Here is a 24,968-nt window from a genome sequence, read left to right as displayed (position 1 = left end):
CCTGTGTGACCACAACACTGCTTAAAGTTGTGCTGAAAAGGACACTTCGCCTGGGCACACGTGAGAGAGGTCTTTCTGAAAATTCAGAATGATTACCACATGGTTTTAAAAATAATTTATTTCATTAAGTAGTTTTAAAAAGACAATCACCACAGGACACATGACTGCATTCAGTGGAACCGGGGCCAACTTATACAAACAAATGGAGAAATAGTCAAAGAAGGCCTAAACTTCAGAAAACAGGAGAAGTCTGCAAAATAAGGGCAAATCACTTTAACTTCCACCTGAATATTTACAAAAATATATAGGACGGCATGGTCAAATTTTAGAGAAAACAGATCACTATGACTACATCTGTGTTCTGATTTCTTTGAGAATAAAGATGTCTCTTAAAAATGCCACTTGGTTTTTAGAACAGAATGTATTTTTCTGTTTTATACTTAAGTCATCTGCTACACAAGTGAAAACATCCTGTGCAACAACCTTTTGAATTTTAAAATCCAAATCTTGGTTCCAATATTCCTGACCTGTCTCATTATCGTGTGAAAGAAATGTTTTTTTTTTTTTACATAAATTTAAATTCAGAATATTTACAACTAAAAAAATCTCACGTCTACTTCGTATCACTGTATATTCTCAAAAAGTAACTTCGGGAAAACCAAAAGTGATTTACAAAAGGCACTGAACTCTGCAGAAGCGTTAGAAGTTTTCACTTCGGATCAAACACTGGCAGTGTCCCCAGAACGCCGCTGTGAGCAGTCGCTGGTGACACCCAGAGAAACAGCCCTCAGCTCGGCTGCAGCGTCCTGGCACAGATAGCTCTGTGCACAGACCCTTCAGCAGGTACAGCCAAGGGGGACGGACGACAAACTGCACTAAAGGAACGGAGCTGGGATCAGATACGGCCTCCAGAGTAACCCTTTCTTTTCTGTACCAAAACACAATGCTCCTTCATAAAGCAAATCCAACTGAGACGCGTTCTAAAATGTGGGCTACATCTCGAAACTAGGCAACGACTTTCAGATTATTTTATTACCGCTGCACTGGCAGCTAAATAAGGTGCACTGTGAAAGGTCAAGTGCTGGTGAAAAAGAAAACACCTTCCATTGACTGCTGGTGAGGGAGCTGTGTGTGACTATTTGCATGACTCCCAGCGGCTAGATTTTTTCCAAGAGAAAAGCTAGTTTCATCCTCTGGTCACTCATTTAAATGACTCAACTTGTAAGTGTCGCTGCAAGCCTCCCAACACGTTGAAGGCTCGTTCACTCCTGGAGGCCCACCTTGCCACTGTCTAACCAGCGGGGCTGTCACGTACCAGGAAGTCCAAGACCCTCCCCCGCAAAGGAAGAGACACAAAAGTCACCTGTGTTTTAGGAACAGAGCTGAAGTGAGCACAGCTACTGTCGGGGGACGGGGGCCCGCGGGGCACCCCGGCCTCTCTGGCGCCCTCCTGTGCACCTGGGGCAGCTAACTGGAGCCTGTCACCACCACATTGACGGTTTCCAGAAAACCGTCTGAGTTTGCTTTCACCCACTTCTCTCCAAGTATCAGAAAGCTACATTTTATACAGGACATCTGCATTTTCTAAAATTCTTCTACCCTCTAAATGAGAATTGATAGATTACTCAGAATATATTTTCTCTGGGTGAAACTCTAGCAATAAACACATTACCTTCCTTTGTTCCTTTTTTCCTTCTTTTTTTTTTTAAAAACCCAAAGAACAAGCTGACAGCCCCAGCAGCGCGTACGGGCCCTACAAGGCGGCGAGCTGGGCCAGGCGCAACATCCGGTGGAGGTGGCCCCTGCGAGCGGGGCTGTAGCGCCCGGGGCTGCCGCCGCTTGGAGGACCACCGACGTCCGGCAGCTGAGACTTCACCTTCCCTTTTAGCGAGGGGCTGGGCCAGCTGAGGAAACCGAGAACGGGCAGTCAGCAGGGACGGCGGGGCGGGGCGGGGTGGGGAGAGCGGAGGCCACAGACCGGAGCTGGGCCCCCGACCCGGGGACCGCTGGGGCTCCGGGAAGAGGTGCCTCCCCCGTGACTGCAAGCTCACACTACTGCGTCCCGCACGGGGGGCGCGGGACCGGAGCGGAGCCCTGGCTGCCCCGCCCCACCCCCCTCAGCGCTCGGCAGCACCCCTTCTGCTCTGCCAGCCCCGGCCACAGGGCGGGCAGCGCCCCGTCAGCTGGGCGAGCGGGTCTGACCCCGCTCTCGGTGGGCTCCCCCGTGAACCAGGCGACACCGTCCGCCAGGCCGTGGGTACCTCTGTCTGTCCGCGGGCGAGTAGCGCAGCACGGCGCTCCTCCACCTGTGCAAGGCCGGGTACTGCTGAGGGTCCACGTCCGCACACTCCAGGGCCACCAGAACATCGCGATCCAGTTTTGACGGCTCTTCTCTAGAAGGCGCGAGAAAAGCAGAACAGCCGTGACCACACACGCACCCGGCACCACCGCCCCCTTCAGAACCAGCAGAGCAACAGAGGCGTCTGTGAGGGCCCAGCACCGCCACCGCAGGCTCCGGCAGTCGGGCCGAGATCCAGGCAGCGGGGGGACGCACTGCCCGTGGGGAGGAGACCCCCGCCCCGGCCCTGCTGGGAAGATGCGCTCTGCGTACCCCGCTCCAGGTTGATGGAGCAGAAGGTGGGACGGGCCATCAGCCGGGCAACTGAGACCGATCCCAAGACGACCTTTCTTCCTAAAACAAACTAAACCCACAGGACAGCTCAGTGATTGTGGGAAGCACAGCGGCTGCAAGGACGAGTGAGCAAGGAGGCCGCTGTCTCCCGCCGGCCGGGAGGACACCCGAGGAGCCACAGACTCGCGAGGGAGATGGAACCATAAGTGCCCGTCAGGCAGGCCAGGGTGGAGGGAACCGTCCGGGAATCACACAGTGGCGCCCGTGCCCACCGCCCCTCGACGTGTGTGTGCGCCTCCCGACTCGTACCCAAAAAGGAAGAGGCTCTGGACGGGCTCCTTTGAGGCAGGGACCCCCGAGGGCTCAGAATCGCCACCGTGACGGGCCTCTTGCATGGGACTGTCGGGGTCCAGGCACATGTCAGCCATTCCAGCTGACATTCCGCGCCCTGTCCTTCCTGGGTCATTCCCGAGTCTGTCAGCAGCAAGAGGTGCTAACGTGGCACTTTCCGCTATGTTCACTCTTGACGTCAGAATCCTCTTCTCTCTAGTTTTCACAGTTGGACTGCGTGTCTTAGAAAAGCTACTTTCTAGATTCTGCAAGTTCAGCTTATCAAACTCCACAGTCAAGCCGGAGACAGGCGACAGGAAGGCCCCCTCCCCACTGGGGGCCTTTGGCCTCTTCCCACCCAGGGTCTTGCCGTGACTCGGGGGGCTGCACAACCCATTTTTGCTGCTGCGGGGACTGGTCGGGTCTGAGGCTTCTATGAGGTCTGCCTGCTGCTCCAAGGGGAGGATGTCACACCCCGAGTCTCCAAAAGCAGCCACCGTGGGCTGGGTGTTGTTTCGAGCTGTGTTTTGCCAGTTTTTGATCTCTTCCAAGCTCATGTCATCATCTTCATCTAGAAACGCCCTCACGGAGATGGAATTGCTGCACTTCCTGTGACGGCCTGTGAGGGAGAGACGGTATGGAGGGGGGCTGTGGGGTGTCACCCTGCACAGCGCAAACCCTGTGACGAGTCACTCCCGCATTCCAAGCCTCCTCCCTCCTCAGATTCCACGACAGAAAACCACTTGCAACATGCCTTGGGAAAGGCAAGCAGGAGCCCGCAGACAGAATGCCAGGCTCCAGGCCCAGCTGTTCCCCCTCACAGGCAGGAAAAGGAGAAGGAAGCCGGCTGGTTGCCATGGATGTGGCCACAGGACGGGTTGCCATGGATGTGGCCACAGGACGGGCTGCCAGTCCCACCAGCCGCGGACGCACTGCATGTTCTTACCAAGGGCTGAGGCGTCCTCCTGCAGACAGGCTGCATTTTCTCCCGTGTCTTGTTGGGGCTTTTTGCCCACTTCCTGCTGGGTGAGATACTCTTCTAGTTTTTGCAGGCCTGCCTGGGAAGACAGATCAACAAAACAGCCCAGAAAGTCCCAGTATTCGACCCAGGGATACCCCAGCTCATGAGCCAGCTGCCTGTAAGAATAAAGCAAATTAACCAGTTGTAAGACCAGAAGCAAAACTCACAGAACTGACTAAACAGAAAAGGGCCATTTGACACTGGAAGTGCCAAAACAGCACCTGCAATCTTGGCTACTATTCCATTTTATCCTAAATCTGGGGCTGAATTAGTGCACTCCACTTCCTGAAGCAGCGCTCCCTCACGGGGTAAGACCATGTAACAGAGCAAGCCAAGGTCACGGGGAGAAAGGAGACCCCAGCCCAAGTGTACCGCGCACACCAACACTCACGAGATATCAAAAAAAGGGCAAACGGTAAAACTCCACTAACAGAGGACATTTCGGTTCTCATAAAACCGTACAAAGTCGGAGGTGATTCTGGTTTGGGCCAGACATGAACACTTAGAGGTCCTTTTCACTTTCAAGTCGTAAACCTAAAGCTGGGCACATATTTTGAGAAAAAGTTCTAAAATGATTCAATTAAGCTTATTTGCTCACACTGTAAATTAGCTTAACTGTGGAAAACACACTTTTCAGGGGCTTCTTTCACTAGCAGCTTCTGGCCACGCCCCCCTCTTGTGTTTGATCTTCTCCATGGCTGTGCGGCACCTTCTCCCACACACTGTCATGCCCCTCGGCCACCCCACCCCCGGGAGGGACTGTTTTAACGGAGACTTTTGCTGTACAAGCCGCAGGGGGCACGTTCGCAAGGAATTAGACCTTAGTGCAAAGGCCTTACAAGTCTCCAGTCAGCGCTTTCTGGGAACTACTGTTTTGAAAGCCCCAGTCAGCACACGAGGGCACAGTACACAAGGTGACGCCAGCACTCGGCCCTCTGTCACCCCGTGCCCTTTAAGTACCTTCCCACTCTCTCGATGCCTCTCTCCGGATCAGACTTCCTGACACTGTGGAAGAAGCCCGCTTTCTCTCGAGGCGGGGTTTTCCAGAGTCGGCGAAAATCTTCCGCCTAGAACAGAAGTGTGTTGAGCTGCGCTAGGCACCCACGTCACCAGGCAGCCCTCCCCCACCAACCCAGCGCGGGCAACATGCCCACCTGCCCTGGAGCTAAGGGGCCGTGGCTGCATCCCGGTGAGGCCAGGAGCCCTGGCAAGGCCTGGGCGGGGCTGAGGGTCAGAGCTGCCCCAGGAGGCCCCGAGGGAGACACTGCAGAGGTGTCACCCCGAGGGCCTTGCGTCACCTTCCCATCACACGACAGGAAAATAAATATTTGTGCTTTCGGTATTTCATGCAGCTGAATCTAATCCTAACGTTTTTACAGTTTCAGGGAACTAACTATCAATAGTTACAACTTCTTTTAAGAGGAAAGATTATATACAGGTCAGTGTATGAAGTACCTCAGTCTGGGAGGTGAACACCAGAGTCTGCAAATGGAAGTTTCCTAGTGACAGTACAAATCCAAGGACCCTGGAATGGACAGCCTAGCCACCTGGGCAATATGGTGTGCGAAGGGCCATGGGCACTTTGGGGACGGGAGTCAGGTGACGCTGGTGTGAGGAGCATTAGCCCAGGGAAACCTCGCTTCTCGAAAGCACGGCTCATCACATACCCGCCCTGGCTAATAAAAACGGGCAGGCTTCCCTGGTGGCGCAGTGGTTAGGAATCCGCCTCCCAATGCAGGGGACACGGGTTCGAGCCCTGGTCTGGGAACATCCCACATGCCGCGGAGCAACTAAGCCTGTGCGCCACAACTACTGAGCCTGCGCTCTCGAGCCCACGAGCCACAACTACTGAGCCCACATGCCGCAACTACTGAAGCCTGAGCGCCTAGAGCCTGTGCTCCACAGCAAGAGAAGCCACCGCTACCCACAACTAGAGAAAGCCCATGTGCAGCAACGAAGACCCAACACAGCCAAAAATAAAATAAAAATAATAAATTTAAAAATAAGTAAATAAATGTTAAAAAAGAAAGAAAGAAAGAAAGAACAGGGTCAAGACACTCGTTTCTCCAGGGAAGTTCTGAAGCCTCACTGACAACTCTTTGGGCTCCTGGTCTCCAGGACCAAGCACAAAGCAAAAGGCTGGAACAACCCAGCATTCTGGTGGGATGGCCAGGAGCTATTCCAGAAGCTTCCACAGATGCTCACCTTGGACGGACTCAGGGGCCCTGCAAAGGCTCGCAGGGTCAGAACGGGGTCTCTGGGGCTACCTCCACCGTGGCCGATGTGAGAGACCTCGCCCGTGTGGTCTGAAGACCACAGCTCCCCGATCACGGGAGAAGACGTGTCCTCTGCCCTCAGGAGGGGCACGTAGTAGTGACCTGGGAGAGGAAACACACCAGGGCTGGAGCATCTGCGTGGACAGCCCTGCACCCCGTGGACGTCAGGCACCTGGGAACCGGCTTGGGAACCAGCGCAGTTGCTACCCCACGGGCTCTGCACGTGAGTCAGTGACGCTAACAGTGAATAAAAAGGCCGCCACAGCTCCGGAGCCAAAGGACCCGGGCAAGAGGCCAGTCCACGCCGGACTCCTGCACATAACGAGCCCTGCGTTCTTCCTCTGCGGGGAAGTGAAACGAAGGAGAAGAGGACGGGGGGCGGCAAACACCTGCTCACCCCCAGGTCCTTACGAGGCAGGGCCTGTGACCAGAGCAGCGGAAGCCAAGCCGGAGGAACATCACAGAGAAGACACGCTGTACCCCCTCCCTCCCCAGCTCCCTCTTCTGTTTCGTTACAGTTTTGTATCACTGAACACCCGTCTCCAAACAGACCTAGAATCACAACCTGGAAAGAAGAAAGGCAGCGAGGCCACAGGGACGGGGGGACGGGAAAGGCCCAGAGACAGCGGGCGAGCGACCGTGGTGGCCGCCGGGCGCCACCGCAGGCCTGGCCGACCCCTGCACTGAACAGAGACCAACGAACGGGGAGTCGGGTAGGAACGGCAGCCGAGAGAGAAGTACGGACGGGCAGACAGGGGAGGCCAAAGAGCCTCACGCATCCGAGGCAAGGCCATCCAGCGAGCGGGACCAACTCCTCCAACTGCCCAGAAACAAGGCAGAGGAAGAGCTGGGAAAGGCCTCCCGCCCCTGGCTGCCTTCGCGCCCCTGCGGCCTGCGAGCCCGGAGCTTGGGTCCAGAGGCGCGAGGCCCCGAAAGCCAAGTGGGAAGTGCTGCCCCTCAGGCCACAGTCTGAAAGGCCTCGGCCTGGAGCGCGGCGATCCGGGGCGGCGAGGCCTCAGGGGCGGGGGATCGGCTGGCTGAGGGGATCCAGGCAGGCCCCTCCCGCCTCCCCGCCACCCCGCAGGCTGTGCCTGAGGAAGAGGGCCGCGGAGGTCGAGGGGCAAGGCCGTGAGCAACAGCCAAATGACTGACCACTCAGTCTCCCAGAAACGGGAGGAGCAACACAGGGTAACTCAGAGGGTCCCAGCAGCCCCCGCTTCACTCCTGCACGCAAGGCCCGGCCTAGACGCCACCCAGGACTTCCCCACCGTGGGCCGCACCTCGGGCGCCCACTCTCCACTTACCCTTTAAATAGTCTCTAATCCGCTCCTTCAGTTCCACAGACTTATTTTTGCTTCTTTCACAAATAACCTGTGTTAAAAAAACAGAGTACATGAACACTCTAAATGTGATTTATCACATCTTCTTATCATTAAAATGATTTCATAAAGGCAAGTTTTAAAGTCAATGAAACAAGGATAGTATCCTAATGCTGAGTATTTCATAAAGCCCACAATAAAAAATGTGTGTTGAACAGTGTAATTCCTCCTTCTCGTTTTGTAAAGGCTCCAAGGGGCCAGGACAAAGAAGAACAAACTCTGAGATTACAGGTGAATTTTATCTTCTTTCTTCATGCTGCTCTACGGTTCCTAATTTTCTGCAAGGAAAGGAAATTTTAAGGTGCACCAACAAGTCAGAGCAGAGATGCAGACACGCCCGCACCTTCGGTCTGGGCACCTCGCTGGCTAGGAGCCTGTCTGCTGTGGTTTGGCTGGGCTGATATACAAGTCCCATCTAACACGAACACAGGTTTTATTCTTGCAACTACAGGAATCGATGTTCTCAGCCATTAGAGAACTGTGAACTTTTTAGCTACAAACAATAAAAAACACCAAAAGAACCAATAACCTTAAAATAAGAAGGAAGGGACCACACAATCACCACCTCCTGCCAGCCTGTGACAGAAACAAACTACAACCGCACAGTGGACCCTTCAAGTAGTGCAAGTATTTTCTTTTAAATTCTGTAACTGATTGTGAGAGATGTCCAACGCTCTAAAAACGTGTTACCAAATAGCACTTTATATTGAGAAAATATACATACACATGCACACAAAAAGGTGAGTCAGATTTATGCAAAATAATGGTAATTTCTGAGTTGCGGAATTGTCCGGTAAATTATATCCTTTTTATGAGTACTCTAAACTTTCTACAGAAGTAGGCACGACTTACATAATCCTATAGCAACTACAGAGGAACTGTCACTGCCAGAATCGGACCTTACAGATTCTACTTCCAAAGGGCTGGCAGGTCCAGGCCAGCTCACGACTCCAGTGCCTCGTACAAATCAACCACCTTCCAGTTCTTTTCAGGCCCACTCTCCTCTCCACCTCACTACACAGAGGCACCTCTGCCCTTTCTAAGGCACATGTGCTCAACTGCTGACGGATCATGACAAGGCCTGTTTCCTAAGGCTCGTATGGGCCAGGTGAGAATACCGGGGAGGGGCTCAGGACAGCGCCTGGTGCACACTGAGCTCAACACACGTCAGCTACTTTCAGCAGCAGCATCCTCACCACCTCCACCATCCATCAACCGGTCACCATCAGGCTCACCAGCACCGTCCTCACCACCGGCAGCAGCAGGAGCAGGAGCACCGCCCCCTCTGCTCTCTCTCACCCGGGTTGGCTGAAGCACTCACAGAGGGAACTTGACAAAGGACAGTGAGCTGCTGAGAACAACCTGACCACCCATTTCAGGAAAATAACATCAGCAAACTGAGTCGGTTCACTCCCTCCTGGCTTTACAGAGGCGTCTTCTTCACAGAGCACATCTTACTCAACAATTAGGGTTCTAAGATGTGCCACAAGGCAAACACAGTCACACAGAGTTACCTGAGTCGTCACAATAGCTGTGGTCGCAGACTGTGATTTTATGTATTTTCATTTCTAACACCATGTACTAATAGCATTTTAATAGGTACTTACATCTTCAGGTGTTTTATCATATTTATTTCTTGGGTTTTTTACAATCAAAGGGTGTGAAGAGAGCACATTGACCACATCTGCGTTTCCAAACTTACAAGCAAAATGCAATGGCGTGTCGTAGCCCTGAGAGAGATGAAAAGGAAGAACACTTACTCCTTATACACACTCTTTTGTTTCATAAGGTTGCTTTAAGGTTAAAATAGGTATTTAGTAAAACAAACAATCAAACAAAAACACTCAAAAATAAAAGACTATAAAAAGACAGTGCTTTTATAACTGAAAAGCAACTGGCATGCCAGCACACACCCACTTCATGCCAGGGCGTGAGCCCAGCACAGCGTCCCGGTTCCTGCGTGTCTAGTGCCTGTGGGGAGCTTACAACAGAGCTAGGGTGTAACAGCTGCTCAGCCAGCGGCAGCTTTAACAACTCAGGGCCCTGAACAGTGTCTTAAAATCAATGTGCAAAAAGCAAAATAAACAGATGAAGACAACATCCAGAATGAAGCAAAGACCATGGTCTGCTCTGTACTCAGAACTTTCTCTAGTCGCTAATATTGCAGCAAACGAAACTCTCCCCTCCTGGCTTCACGAGGTTTTTCAGTGCTGACCTGCCCCTGGTGGCATCCTTCCCCGGGCTCCCCGCAGACCAGCAGGCCCCCGAGCTGTGGAGCCACCACCTCCGGCACCTTCACCTGGACAGCCTCAGGCTCAGAGGCGGCACATCCCATACAGAACCCGCTCAAGTCCACCTGCGGCCACCGCACGTTCCAGCCCTCAGGTCCCTCCCTCCGGACGCCACGCTGCATCCCCAGAGCTTCTCCCCCAGCTCCCTGGAATCCCAAGGGCCCTGCGGTCCGTGCCCACACTCCCAGCTCCAGCCCCCCCTCCACTAGGCGACCCCAGGGCCTTGTGCAAGCAAACACCCTCAGGCCGGCTCCGACCCCTGCTTCGCACCTTCTAGGGGCATCTCGCTACCTCAACACCCTGCCGGCACCACCACTCCCTGTCCCCCACAGTCAGCCGCTGGGGCTCCGCAGGCCACCCAGGCCCTGCCAGCACCCCCGGCCGGCCTTCCACAGCTGCAGACGACACAGGAGGAACGAGCAGAGCTATGCTCCGGTCAGGCGCTTCCTGGTCCACGGTCTACCTGAGTCGCCTCCAGCCCTGCGGCCCAGGTCCAGCATTGGCGCAGCTCCCGGCCAGCCCCACGGGGCCGGGGCCGCTGCACATCGGGGCGGCCGTGTCCACTCGGCGTTCAGGGCGTCAGACCGCAACATGCCCCCCGCACCCCTTTCCTTCTGGCCACCCCTCTCCCTCACGCACACAACGTCCTTCTCTAACCTGCTCCGAGCCCCGCCAACGTGGCCCCAGCCTCTGCCCCGTTCCCGTGCGGCCGGCGGGCTGTGGGCCCTCCCGCCACGCCTGGTGACCCAGCTTTCCCTCCACACCACACCCTCTGGGGAGCCCCTGGCCTTGCTACACAGTCCAGGCACTTGAAGCAATTCCTACTCTTAGTGCCTATGGTCAGAGGATGTGACCTGTAACATCCAGTTTCAAGAATTTATTCAGTGGCCTCTGTGGATCCACAGATGCACATTTTCAACGAGCGCTGCACAGGCATTAAGAGAAGACTGTATCTCCCGCAGGGCACGTGTTCTGCATCGCGTGCAGGAGCTGCCCTTCCCGGCTGAGGTGGCGCACAGCCGTGCTGTGTCCACGCGCATCTCGCACACTTTGAGTTTGTCCCTCCTGCCCCATTCCGCACCTACTACTGCTGTCCTGTCACCACCGTTTCCTCTTTTCTGCCCTCCTGTAATGTCGCTAGCGTGGCCAAATTTATCTCCATTCCCCCTTTTCTTTCTTGTTAATTGAAAAGTTATTCTCGCTTGCAATTCTGGGGTTCAATGTATCATATTCAGTATGTTACGAAACAATCCAATAGGGTTTTTTTATTCCCTCTCCTGCCCACCATGACTTCTCAAACCCCTAGGTTTCTCTCAGAAACAATCCTTGGTTCTCAGCCATCCCTGGGTTTTCCCCTCATATAAATATGTAAAAACTCTTCTGTTTCAAGAATCCTTACTTAAGCCTTGTGCACTATCTCCCCCACTGGGACTCCCCTGGTTGTCCAGCGGTAAAGAATTCACCTTCCAACGCAGGGCACATGGGTTCGATCCCTGGTCGGGGAGCTAAGATCCCACGTGCCGCGGGGCAGCTAATCCCGTGTACCGCAGCTACTGAGCCCACGCGTCTTAACTAGAGAGAGAAAAACCCAATGCCACAACTAGAGAGAAGCTCGGGCATCGCAACGAAAGATCCTGCATGCCGCAACTAAGACCTGACGCGGCCAAAATAAATAAATAAAATGAAATAAAAATTTAAAGAAAGACATATCTAGGACACTAGACTACAAGGCACCAAAACCTTTCTACGTCCTTCTCCCTTTAGCTTTGTGGCACTCGCCCACTCTCCTATCAGCTCGGGACTCTCTGAACAAAGGCTAGGAGGGACGTGTCCTGGGGACGGCTCCACCCCAGCTGGGACCCCGGCGCGCCGGCCAGCGGGGTGCACTTCTCACGTGTGAGCGGGTCTGGGTCCAACAGTATCTTTCTGAGCTCTTGACCTCAACGAACGTGCATCTCCTCTGAGCTGACGCAGTGCAGGGACGCGGTAAATAAACACCCAAACACTGTTTCCGCCCTGAGCCCGGCTACGAGGCGCACCACTCTGTCAGGGGTGTTGAGGTACAGGTCCACCACGTAGCAGATGCGTTTCTCCAGCATATGCGGCTCATCGTCCGGGTACATGAGCCGCATAAACTCGGGGTTCTCCAGCGTCTCCAGGGTCAGCTGGCACAGGGCAGCCTGGTTCTCTTTGGCAGCAACATGCATGACGTTGTACCGACATCCTTCCTGGAACAAAACCACAGATTTGGGGCTTCACTTTCATCACCGCAGTCTTGATGCTAATGATGCTGGAAGCAGGCTTACCTGTACGATGGTCGGGTTGTCCCCCGAACCAATCAGATACCGGGGATTACTCCAGATAAGGTCGCAAAAGGTGTCTTCCTCTCCCTTCTCCACAGCTTTCCGAAGCTTGGCAGTGAGATCTTGCGTACGGGGACTTTTATAACTGTTCGCTCGCTCTTTGCTTGATGTTTCTGAGTCGGACACGTACAACCCGTCTGTTAAGAGACAGAATTTAAGAACATTTAGGTTCACATTTTCCCATCATGCACTATGTGCTTCACTGAGGGCAAGAAAAATCTTCCCCACAGAGGCTGACGATCTGCTTGTAGTGAAAAGGAAGAAACGAGATGATCCACAGCAGACAGACGTGTCCCAGCCCGCGGCCGGGAGGGGGCGCTCTGCGGAGAAGGCGGGGGAGGAGTGGGACGGCACGTGGCCAAGACGCCACCCACACTCACAAGGGGCCTTCCAAGAGCGGGGAGCATCCCCAGAAAGGCAGGGAGCCAAGAGGGACTTTTGCTGGCCGAATCACGACACCTGCAGAGGTACGAAGGCTATCTCGAGGAACCTTCACCAAGTGTGAGGGGCCTCTAAGCGCCCCAAATCACTCTGGCCTCCGTGAGGTGGCACACGGACTCTCAATCCAAGGCCAACTGCCTGCGAGGAGAGGCGCATCCTCGGGAGCCCCAGCCAGCCCGGAGAGCGGAGCAGCCGTGAGTCCCCGGGGCGGAGGGGCCACACGAGGCTGGGGTGCCGGGCTCTGTACGATGCTGACGGCAAAGGCCCCTCACAAGACCCTGGTCCTGAACTGGGAGTGGTGCTGGCCAGCGTTCTGGCTGGATGGTTCAGCTACCGCAGAATCGTCTGCAGCCAAGCAGGTGCCACAGTCCTAGAAGGAGGTGTAGCTTCAGGGGGGGTAAGTACAAAGGTCTCAGCACGTAAAAAGGCCCTGAACCCAACAGGCCACAGGGAGCAAGAGTGTGACAAAGGGAACAGAACAGAAGGCGACGGAGGCCCTTTCGCGGCTTCTCCCACGGTCCCCTCAGCAGCAGCCTGACCCACTTGGCCCCCGTCACCTCCACCCAGACCAGCATACTGACCCACCCTCCTCCAGCTGCTCCAGGGCCTGGGCCTCAGCTCTCTGTTCCCAGCAAACCGGGCTGCTCTCAAAGGTGGAGAGAACTAGTTACCAGGAAAGAGAACAAAATACCCAGGAGTAAATCTGACAGTAACGCCAGATGCGAACCGCTAGATAATTTACCTTTTAACCCACCACTGCTAAAGAGCGGCACTGTTTTCACAGGAGAAAGTGGTGAAGAGGTTTTGCTTGGAGAAGGGAAATAATCACAAGTTCCTCTAGCAAATTTCTCTGCATCTTCTCTGCTTGTAAACGCCTTAAATCGGGATCCTTTGATCATTTTGACAGCTTGCAAGGCTTCCTTCTGGTCTTCATAAACATGAATCCTTTCTGTGTGGGAAAAGCAGAGATGAGTAACTGCAGCCACCGTCACTTAATTCACACTTGAAGCCCTGGGTTTGGTAACTAACGACTGAGCCAGTGGTCTGGTTTTTCTCTTATTAATATTTCAGATTTTTAATCTTCAAGAAAAAAGGCTTTAGTTAGTGAAAAGAACACAGTAGGTTTGATCATATGTATGTACATGGATATAAATGATACATATTTTGTATCTCTATATGTAGTTTTTATATCCAAGGATATTATTCCATACTAAAAAATAAAATTTATGGACCAACGATCAAATAAAAATAATTTTAAAAAATAAGTAAAAAACTATGACTAGGGGGCTTCCCTGGTGGTGCAGTGGTTGAGAGTCCGCCTGCCGATGCAGGGGACATGGGTTCTTGCCCCGGTCCGGGAGGATCCCACATGCCGCGGAGCAGCTGGGCCCGTGAGCCATGGCCGCTGAGCCTGCGCGTCTGGAGCCTGTGCTCCGCAACGGGAGAGGCCACAACAGTGAGAGGCCCGTGTGCCGCAAAAAAAAAAAAACAAAAAACTATGACTAGGGACTTCCGTGGTGGTCCAGTGGTTAAGAATTTGCCTTCCAATGCTGGGGATGTGGGTTTGATCCCTGGTCGGGGAACTAAGATCCCACAGGCCGTGGGGCAACTAAGCCCGTGCACCACAACTACTGAGCCTGTGCTCTAGAGCCCACGAGCCACAACTACTGAAACCCGTGCACCTAGAGCCCGTGCTCCAAAACAAGAGAAGCCACCGCACTGAGAAGCCTGAACACTGCAATGAAGAGTAGCCCCCGTTCGCCGCAACTAGAGAAAGCCCACGTGCGGCAACAAAGATCCAATGCAGCCAAAAATAAATAAATGAATGAATAAATAAATAAATTTATTTTTTAAAAAAGGGAGGGGGGCTTCCCTGGTGGCGCAGTGGTTGAGAGTCCGCCTGCCGATGCAGGGGACACAGGTTCGTGCCCCAGTCCGGGAAGATCCCACATGCTGCGGAGCAGCTGGGCCAGAGCCTGTGCTCCACAACAGGAGAGGCCACAACAGTGAGAGGCCCGTGTACCACAAAAAAAAAACAAAAGGGAGGGAGATGGTTAATCAAAAAATGGAGCCAGCCCATAAATATTTGTAAGTGAAGTGTATCTCCAAAGAATCCAATTTTCTTAATTTCTAAAAATTTCTATATAGATTTACAAAAAATTCAGGAACATTCTATACAAAAATGCTAACAATGGTTAATTTGGAGTGATGAGATTATGGTGATTAAAGTCTTCTTTCTTCTCCTCTGTAGTCTGTGATTTTCAAAACCCCTCTCCCCCTGCTGTCCACGCACCACCTGTGTTAAGAACCACGGCACTGGTCACATTACCATTTTTCGCCGGGGCGTCCTCGTACGCTGGGCACACCCCATAGTATAGAGGCGGCTCTGCAGAGGCCCGCAGCATGGCTTTGTGGCTGCCGACCCCGGCCAAGGCGCTGAAAGGCACTGAGCAGGTCTCAGACGTCACGGCATCTTCCTCCGGAGGATTCAAGCCCACGCTATAACCAAAATCTCTGTCTTCAGAAAAGCTGACCCGCTCAGCCGGGCTCCCTACCACAGACTTCACAACCCTTTGTGTGTCCTGGCCCAGGGCTGGGGCACCTGCAGCGGCGTGGTCGGGAGGGTGGGAAGGCAGTGTACTGCGCTCTAATAAAGCCTGAGCCAACTTTTTCTCAAAAATAAACCTTGTGGTTGATGTAATTGGTCCACATTTCAATCCAGCTTTGATAATTTCTTCTCTAAGGTCATCTGGATTCAGGAGTTTCAATCGAGCCAAGATGGTATCCATTGTCATTTCACCTAGGCCCAAGAGAACAAAAATCAATCTGATGGCTGTAAAGTACATCTTCTCTTAAACGAATTCAGCAAAGTTGCAGGATGCAAGATTAATGCACAGAAATCTGTTACTTTTTTATACACTAATAATGAACTACCAGAAAGAGAAAGTAAAAAATAAATCCCATTTAAAATCACATCAAAAAGAATCGGGCTTCCCTGGTGGCGCAGTGGTTGAGAATCTGCCTGCTAATACAGGGTACACGGGTTCGAGCGCTGGTCTGGGAGGATCCCACAGGCCACGGAGCAACTAGGCCCGTGAGCCACAACTACTGAGCCCGCGTGTCTGGAGCATGTGCTCCGCAGCAAGAGAGGCCGCCATAGTGAGAGGCCCGTGCACCACGATGAAGGGTGGCCCCCGCTCGCCAAAACTAGAGAAAGCCCTCGCACAGAAACGAAGACGCAACACAGCAAAAATAAATTAATTAATTAATAAACTCCTACCCCCAACATCTAAAAAAAAAAAAAAAAAGAATAGAATGCCTAGGAATAAACTTAACCAAGGAGGTGAAGACCTGAATAGACATTTCTCCAAAGACATACAGATGGCCAACAGGCACATGCAAAGGTGCTCAACATCACTAATTATTAGAGAAATTCAAGTCAAAACCACAATGAGATATCACCTCACACTGGTCAGAATGGCCATCATCAAAAAGGCTACAAATGATGAATGCTGGAGAGGGTGTGCAGAAAAGGGAACCCTCTTGCACTGTTGGTGGGAATGTAAATTGGTGCAGCTACTATGGAGGATACTATAGAGGTTCCTCAAAAAACTAAAAATAGGGACTTCCCTGGTGGTCCAGTGGTTAAGAAGCCGCCTTCCAATGCAGGGGATGTGGGTTCAATCCCTGGTCAAGAAACTAAGATCCCACATGCCGCCAGGCAACTAAGCCCATGCACTCTAGAGCCCTCACGCCACAACTAGAGAGAAGCCTATGCACCGGAACGAAAGATCCCGCATGCTGCAACAAAGATCCCAAGTGCTGCAACTAAGACCAATGCAGCCAAATTAAATAAATAAATAGATAGATAGATAGAACTACCATATGATCCAGCAATTCCACTCTTGGAAAGAAAACAAAAACATTAATTTGAAAAAATATGTGCACCCCAATGTTCATAGCAGCATTATTTACAATAGCCAAGATATGGAAGCAACCTAAGTGTCCATCAACAGATCAATGGATAAAGATGTGGTATGTATACACAATGGAATACTACTAAGCTATAAAAAAGAATAAAATCTCGCCATTTGCGGCAATATGGATGGACAAGGAGGGTATTATGCTAAGTGAAATAAGTCAGACAGAGAAGGACAAATACTGTGTGTAATCACGTATGTGTGGAATCTAAAAAATAAAACAAACTAGTGAATACAACAAAAAAGAAACAGACTCACAGATTTAGGGACCTACTGGTTACCAGTGGGGAGAGAAGAGAGGGGAGGGGCAAGACTGGGGTATGGGGTTAAGAGATGTCTATGTATAAACTAGACAAGGAACAAGGATAGACTGTACAGCACAGGAAATTACAGCCATTATCTTGTAATAACTTTAACTTTAATGGAGTACAACCTAAAAATACCGAATCACTTTGCTGTAACCTGAACCTAATATGATACTGTAAATCAACTATACTTCAGGGAATTCCCTGGCAGTACAGTGGTTAGGACTCTGCTTCCATTGCAGGGGGTTCAATCTCTAGTCATGGAACTAAGATCCTGCAAGCCTCGTGGCCCGGCCAAAAAAAGCTGGCTTCTAAGTTTCATTTCAATCCACTATTTCCCCATATTCTTTGGAGTCTATGAACTTTCTATGAGAATTTTCATTAGGTTTTTGTTTCCGAATTTATAACAATCTAAACAAGATTAAGATAGGCAGTGTCTGGTTCACTCGGATATGAATCTTCCAGCCCAGTGCTATGACACGATCTGATCACACCAACATTCTAGGGAGGTCAGCATGCTGGGGGACAGGCACACCCATTAGCTGTCACTTGTGCTGTGATTAGGAACAAATCCCCAGGAAAGCAACTGGATAATATGCATCAAAACTCCAACTGCAGAAAGTTATCCTACAGATACATTTGCACTTTATAAGTCATGAGAAATTATGCAAAGATTTAAACAGAAGAGCATACAGATAGCTCCACAGTCATTTTGCTAATACTGAAAACAAACAGCTAATGTTTAACGTTTGGGGGGCTTCCCACATGCCTGGTTCTGTCCTAAGCACCCTGCCTGCACTAAATTATTTAAAATTCACGATAACTCCACATGGAGGTTTTTCACCATTGCTCACTCCTGCTTTACAGATGGAGATCCTAAATCAGAGAAGCTAAGTAACTTGCTCAAGTTATTCAGCCACCAAGCAAGTGGATGTGAACTGCAGCTGGAGCTTTAATCAATATATTTACAGAAAGAGCAGTTAAATTTATGGGGTAGGGGTTTAAGCATGGTCAGCCAGAATTGGGGAGAAGGTAAGAAATGACAGGGTACAGGCCACTGCTGCAGTTAATAGGGCTGGAGATGAGTGCTCAGACTAGACAAAAAGGATGTCGTGACCACAGATTAGATGCTGGGGTCGGGGTGGGGGGCGGTGTCTGAGGGATTGCAGTCAGCCTACGATAATACCTAGATCTCCAGCCTAGATGCTTAGAGATTCTACCCAAGGCAGAGAATATGAAAGAACAAATGGGGATTTAGGCGTTGAGCATTAGAAACACCCACTGCACATCAAGTGGGCATTTTGATTTTCAAGTCTGAGATTCAGAAGATAAGAAGCTCAGAGTGAGAAAAACAGCTCCGGAAGTCGTGAGCCCATAGGCGGTAGTTATAACCCAGGGATAACAAGGAACACACATAAGGCCAGTAAGCCAAGAATGGGATCTGAGTAGCAACAAAGACTGAAAGACAGGTGAGAAAGAAGAGAAACTCGAAGAGGCAATCAAGAAAGAATTGGACATGTTAATATTGTGTATCAGTGAAGCTAGAGTAGAGGGTTTTAGGAGGCGTTTACAGATGAAATGATAGGATATCCCAGGATTGGCTTTAAATTACTCCAGGACAGCAAAACAGAGGGGGCAGTGACAGATAAAACAAGACTCACAAGATACTAATACCTAATACTTGCAGCTGGATAATAACTTTTTATGATACCCCCCTCCCCCCTCCAAGATTTCAAAAACGGCTATTACTTATTTTAAACAGTGACTGTATTGCACAGCCCCCTCTAGAGCTGCCAAAGAACATGAAGAGGGAGGCCAACTGACCACAGGATTCCACCCAGGGAGCACCCCTAAGGGTAGTCTCTGAATATTGGGTATAAGGGCAACAGAAGTGATAAGGAACTGATATGAAAGGTACAGGACAGGCTGAAGCCACATGCAAGGCAAAGTCTGAGGGGCAGGGGCAACTGGGGCAAATGCTAGGAATTAACAGAGAGGAATCCACCGGATCCTGATAATATTCTCTTCTGCATACCATCCCTGTGTGTTTACTCAAAAGCTACCTTTTTTTCCTATCTATCTATCTATCTATCTATCTATCTATTTATTGAGGCAAGCAGGGGCCACTCTTTGTTGCGGTGCGTGGGCTTCTCATTGCGGTGGCTTGTCTTGTTGCGGAGCACGGGCTCTAGGCAAGCAGGCTTCAGTAGTTGTGGCTTGCAGGCTCTAGAGCGCAGGCTCAGTAGTTGTGGCGCACGGGCTTAGTTGCTCTGCAGCACCTGGGATCCTCCCAAACCAGAGCTCGAACCCGTGGCCCCTACACTGGCAGGCGGATTCTTAACCACTGCACCACCAGGGAAGTCCTAAAAGCTACCTTTTTAAGACAGGCTAGTCTGAGGGGGGGTCTGTCCTTGTAACGAAGCAAGCCCTAAATGGAACAATTACATTACATTATATCACTAACTGGGTGAGCTTGGGCAAGTTATGTAACTCTAAGCCACAGTTTCCTCATCTATAAAATGGACATAACAACAGCTCTACTTCTTAGCTTGTAATGAGAATTAGATAAAATAATGGATGTGTTTGACACTGACTAATTATCCATTAATGTCAGTTAGGGCTATGAAGTTATCAAGTAATACAGACTTAGCAGCCTTGGAGAATACACAGCATGGTAGAAAGTCAACTTGAATAAAGACAAACATGTACACTCTGTTTCTAATATTCTTTTTTTTTTTAATTTTTGGCTGCGTTGGGTCTTCGTTGCTGTGTGAGGGCTTTCTCTAATTGCGGCGAACACAGGCTGCTCTTCCTTGCGGTGCGTGGGCTCTAGGCACGCGGACTTCAGTAATTGTGGCACATGGGCTTAGTAGTTGTGGCTTGCAGGCTCTAGAGCGCAGGCTCAGTAGTTGTGGAGCATGGGCTTAGTTGCTCCGCAGCATGTGGGATCTTCCCGGACCAGGGCTCGAACCCGCGTCCCCGGCATTGGCAGGCAGATTCTTAACCACTGAGCCACCAGGGACGCCCTGTTACTAATATTCTCTCTCTCTTTTTTTTTTTTTTGCGGTACACGGGCCTCTCACTGTTGTGGCCTCTCCTGTTGCGGAGCACAGGCTCCGGATGCGCAGGCTCAGTGGCCATGGCTCACAGGCCTAGCCGCTCCGCGGCATGTGGGATCTTCCTGGACCGGGGCATGAACCCGCGTCCCCTGCATCGGCAGGCGGACTCTCAACCACTGTGCCACCAGGGAAGCCCACTAATATTCTTAATACAATATACAAGTATCTGCTCATGTATGGAAAAGAAACAAAGGATAAAGCAGAAAATAATGAGACTGCTTAGCTTCAGGGGAGGGTGTGAACCAGACAGTAAGGACAGAGGGCAGGGGAGAACAGCGCTTCTGAACACGCCTTTACATGTTCTGACTTTTAGAAGCATGTTTAATTCACATACACAAAAAATACGTAGATAAACAAATAGACAGGGGGAGACCCCCAAGTGGAATACAAACCAAAACAAATTCGCTCAAGGGTATTACCAGTTAGTATCATAATGAGTGGGGGAGAAGGAATGTACTAACTGAAAGACAACACATGACCACGTCCTCTAAGGGTAAAGACAGAGGAAGGAGAGACAAACACTATCCTCTAGCTGGCAGGTGGGTTTTCACAGTGGTCTAGGCGAGCAATTCTGAAGCTATCTTATGTGTGCTCTAGGAACCAGCAAATAACTGTACATACTGTGGCTAATGAGAGCCAGTCTCCTCACTGAGAAGGGAGAAGCCCTCAGCAAACTTCTGTAAAGGGCTGGGGAGTAAATTTTGAGTCTTTGTGAGCCAAAGTCCCCCCAAACACTCAAGAGCCACGGAAGGAAGAATATGGCTGTGTTCCAAAAACAGGTGTGGGCAGGATCTGGCCCGTGGGCCACAGTTTGCTGACCCTGCGCTGGAATTAGAAGTGTCTGCCAGACCTCCATCCACTGACTGATAGACAGACAGAGATGTAAAGGTACAGGTATAGGAAACTGAGGTAGGTCTGCAGACTGGATAATACTTCCTGGCTTTCCTACTTGTAGTGATTATGTAAGATACTAACATTGGGGAACCTAAATGGATGTATACAGGATTTCTTTAACTCTTTATTTTGTAATAATAATAAACACAAGAAGTGAAAAACAGTACAGAGAGGTCCTGTGAACCCATCACATGGCTTCCCTCCCTCAGTGGCACACCGTAAACACTGCAGTGCGTCATTCAAACCAGGCAGCTGACCCTGGCGCAGCATAGCGACCTAGACCGTGGCCTCACCAGGTTCTGCAGTCACTCTTCTCTTGTGGGTCTTTGTATGTAATTCCATGATCGTTTATCACACGTATAGCTTCACATGGACATGATTAGTTCCTGAACTGTTCCATCACCACAAAGATCTCCCTCCTGCTGACCTTTTACTGTCTTATCCAACTTCCGCCACTGTCCCCTACCCTCGGCAACCACTGATTTGTCCTCTGTCGTTATAATACTTTTGTTTCAAGAATGTTACGTAAATGGAATTGTACACTACAGACTTTCTGAGACCGGCTTTTTTCACTCAGCGTAATGCCCTTGAGCTCCACCCAAGTTGCTGATGGATCAACAGTTCTGCCTCACTGCTGAGCAGCATTTCACAGCTCCAAGGTGCCAGTTTTACCATTCACCCCTCGAGACACATCTGGGCTGTTTCCAGTTTTTGGCAATTACAAGTAAAGCTATAGGGCTTCCCTGGTGGCGCAGTGGTTGAGAGTCCGCCTGCCGATGCAGGGGACGCGGGTTCGTGCCCCGGTCCGGGAAGATCCCACATGCCGCGAAGCGGCTGGGCCCGTGAGCCATGGCCGCTGAGCCTGCGCGTCCGGAGCCTGTGCTCCACAACGGGAGAGGCCACAACAGTGAGAGGCCCGCGTACCGCACAAAAACAAACAAACAAAAAACAAAACAAAAACAAATAAAGCTATAAACAATCGCATATGGGTTTTTGTGTGAAAATAAGTTTTCGTCCTTCTAGGATAATGCGCAGGAGTGCAGTACAGGTTCAACTATTTGAGAAACTGACAGTCTGACCTCAGAATGGCTGCACCTTTAAAATTTCTACCAGCAGTAAATGAGACCCAGTTTCTCAGCATTTCCACCAGCATTACCAAATGCCGTCGGTATTTTTTATCGTAGCCATTCTCATAGGTGTGTGGTGATATCTCATTGTAAGTTCGATTTGTATTTCACTACTGGCTGGTGATGTCGAACATCTTTTCACATGTGTTTATTTGCTCTGTATTAATGACTTAGAAATGAAAGCTAAAAATTAAAAAAGAATTTAATGAATAAGGCACTCGAAACTAATCTCTTAGCCCCTGACCCCACTGGCCTCACACGTCCTTTAGCTTTAGGGTCTGCAAGCCTTTCGACTCTGGCGTCCTGCACTGGGTTCTCTGGCACGGTGTCGACAGTGTAACTGGACAACTGAGCATGCTGTTTCCTAAAAGTACCACCTGAAACTTTCTTAAGGGGATGAGAGAAGGTAGGACAATCAGCATCTCAACAGGTTGGAAGGCAAGCTGGACTTCGTGTCAACAGGCCTACGTCCCCACCTGGCTTCTGCCTTGGACCTGTGTCATCTTTGCTGAGCAGGACCTTCCTGGAGCCTGTTTCCTCAGCTGTAAAAACTAAGTCACCCATAAGGACGGCTTTAGCCCTGAGAGTTCAAGGTGGGGTCATCAACTACGCTTTCTGCTAATAAAATTTCATCTTATCAGGGTACTTGAGGAGCTCTTGCTTATCCTCCAGGAAGAAACCAGACTTGCGGGTAAGAGGGTGAATGAAAACTGAACGAAGGCGCGTTCCGGATGCGCGCAGGGCGCTTCTCAGTCAAATGAGGGGGTCAAACCAGCAAAACTGAGCACAGACGCGGCACCCAGGCTCCCACCCTCAACTCTCTCCCACCGTCTGTGCGCGGAGGACTCGTGACTTTTACTCCAGGTCTTTTCCCAGAACCCCCGACTCAGGCCGGGGAGGGGAGCCCCGGGAAGGGTGCGGAGCCCGGGGGGCCCGGGCTGGGGAAGAGGGGGCGGAGGACCCAGGCCGGGGAGGGGCGCGGGCCCACCGGCGGACCGGCCTTACCTGGATCAGGGACTGGGCCCGCGGCCGCGCAGGGCGGCGGGTCGGGGGATCCGCTCCGGCCCAGGCCCCGCGGCCGCCTGTCCAACCGCCGCACCAGCCAGCGCACCGCGATCAGCAGCACCGAGGCGCCCAGCAGTTCCCAGGCCAGCGCCGCCCACTCGGCCGCCACCAGCCGCGGCCACAGCATTGCCGCCGTTCGCCCTGTCGCCGTTGCCGTCGCCGCAGCCGCAGCCCAAGTCCGCCCGCCCGAGGACCCCGCGTGCCGGGCTGCCCGCGCCACTGCCTGACGGCGCCGCGCCCGGGGGGGCGGCTGGCGCGGGGCCGGCTCTGCACGCGCGAGACAGGGCGCTCGCCTCCGCGCCTGGCGGCCCGACGGAGGAGCGCGGCCGCAGCCCCAGCAGGCGCGGGGCCGGTGAGGACGCTGTCAGGCAGTGGCGCGGGCAGCCGGCACGCGGGGTCCTTGGGCGGGCGGACGGCCCCCCGGGGCGGGTCCAGCGGTCCCTGAGGCCCGGGCCGGAGTGCCCGGGGGAGGGGTCGTCCTGGGCGGGCTTCGGGGCGCGGCCGTGCGGTCCGCGAGGATGCCGCGCTTGGGCTTCAGCCCGCAGGCTGGCCGGGCCCAGGTTCCGGTCGCGGCGGGACCACAAATGAACCGCTCCGGGTTCCCTGAAAACGACCAGCTTTGTGTTGCGCTGGGTGGAAACTTGGCTGCTTCGGCAGGTCAAAGCGACCAGGATCTTACAGGCGAACGTCGGGTACGTTACTCTCACGGACACACTTTCAAACAGCAGAGGTTCTGACAGTTCGGGATTCTAGAGAACGAGTTTCTCCGCCGAAGCAAGCCGACTTTCCAGCCGCAGCGTGACTCGTGTTAACTTTGCAGCCGACTCGTCTCTGCGTCTGGATTATCGGGCTCGGATTACACTCTTAGGTTACTTTCTCACCCCGCTGGGGGCACCCACAGCTTCCCAGAAACGGATGCACAGCTGTACCTGAGGTGTCAAGCTCCAAGCTGTGTGACCCCATTCACTGGACGTTCACGCAAAGGGACAGGCAGGGCAGTGGTCGCCGCGGGCGGGGGAGGGGCTGCCTATAAAGTGGCTTAGGGAATTTTAAAGACTGCTGGAAGCTTTTGTCTTAATTGTGGTAGTGTCACACAACTACATATGCTTGTCAAAACTCTCAGGCATGTACAATAAAAAGGGTTAATTTTACTGTGTAATTTATACATTAACTTTTTAAATAGAAAAAAACCTAAAGAAATAAAACTGACATCCTTGGTTAAAAAAAATTGGATGGTACTAACAGTCAATTGAGCACAACAGAAGAATCAGTGAATTTGAGGATGGGTGAAATGCAAATTAAACCCACAACGATACTGCTTTACACCCACCAGAATGGTTAAAATTAGAAGACTGACAGTATCAACTCTTGGTGAGGACGTGGAGCAGTTTTATAATTCTCATACACTGCTGCTAAGAGTGTATGGTGAGCCAACCACTTTGAAAACTATGAGGCAGTTTCTTGTAAAGTTAAATGTAGGCCTCCCTGTGGTTCAGCAGTGCAGCCCTAGGTGTGAAAAAGAAAGTGCACAGAATGTTCATAGCAGCTTGATTCATGATAGCCAAACGAGAAACACCCAGGTGTTTGGATAAACCCCACAAGAATGGATAAACAAATTTGGAATCGTCATATGATAATCCTATGGAGGTTTATTATTAGCAACAAGGTGGCTGAATCTGAAAACCATGCTAAGCAAAAGAACCCCACACAGGGCTTCCCTGGTGGCACAGTGGTTGAGAGTCTGC

General features: G+C 51.6%; 1 protein-coding gene across 1 annotated transcript; it reads right to left on the bottom strand.

Annotated features, from left to right (window-relative positions):
* Positions 1–100: 100 nt before the first annotated feature.
* On the bottom strand, positions 101–23,407 carry ANKLE2 (ankyrin repeat and LEM domain containing 2). Its single transcript, XM_082641625.1, has 13 exons — positions 23,164–23,407; positions 15,063–15,533; positions 13,476–13,682; positions 12,236–12,429; positions 11,969–12,157; positions 9,246–9,368; positions 7,564–7,630; positions 6,189–6,361; positions 4,944–5,050; positions 3,909–4,099; positions 2,942–3,581; positions 2,262–2,393; positions 101–1,904 (listed from the first exon to the last, which is right to left on the bottom strand). Exons 1-13 carry the CDS (start codon positions 23,348–23,350, stop codon positions 1,754–1,756), a joined length of 2,832 nt encoding a protein of 943 aa, XP_082497751.1. The 5' UTR covers positions 23,351–23,407; the 3' UTR covers positions 101–1,753.
* Between the last annotated feature and the right edge of the window lie 1,561 nt (positions 23,408–24,968).

This window comes from Mesoplodon mirus (assembly GCF_964341445.2).
Source record: "Mesoplodon mirus genome assembly, chromosome: 13".
Classification (NCBI taxonomy): Eukaryota; Metazoa; Chordata; class Mammalia; order Artiodactyla; family Ziphiidae; genus Mesoplodon; species Mesoplodon mirus.
Note: the sequence above shows the minus strand (reverse complement) of the source record. Positions and strands in the feature narration are given on the sequence as shown.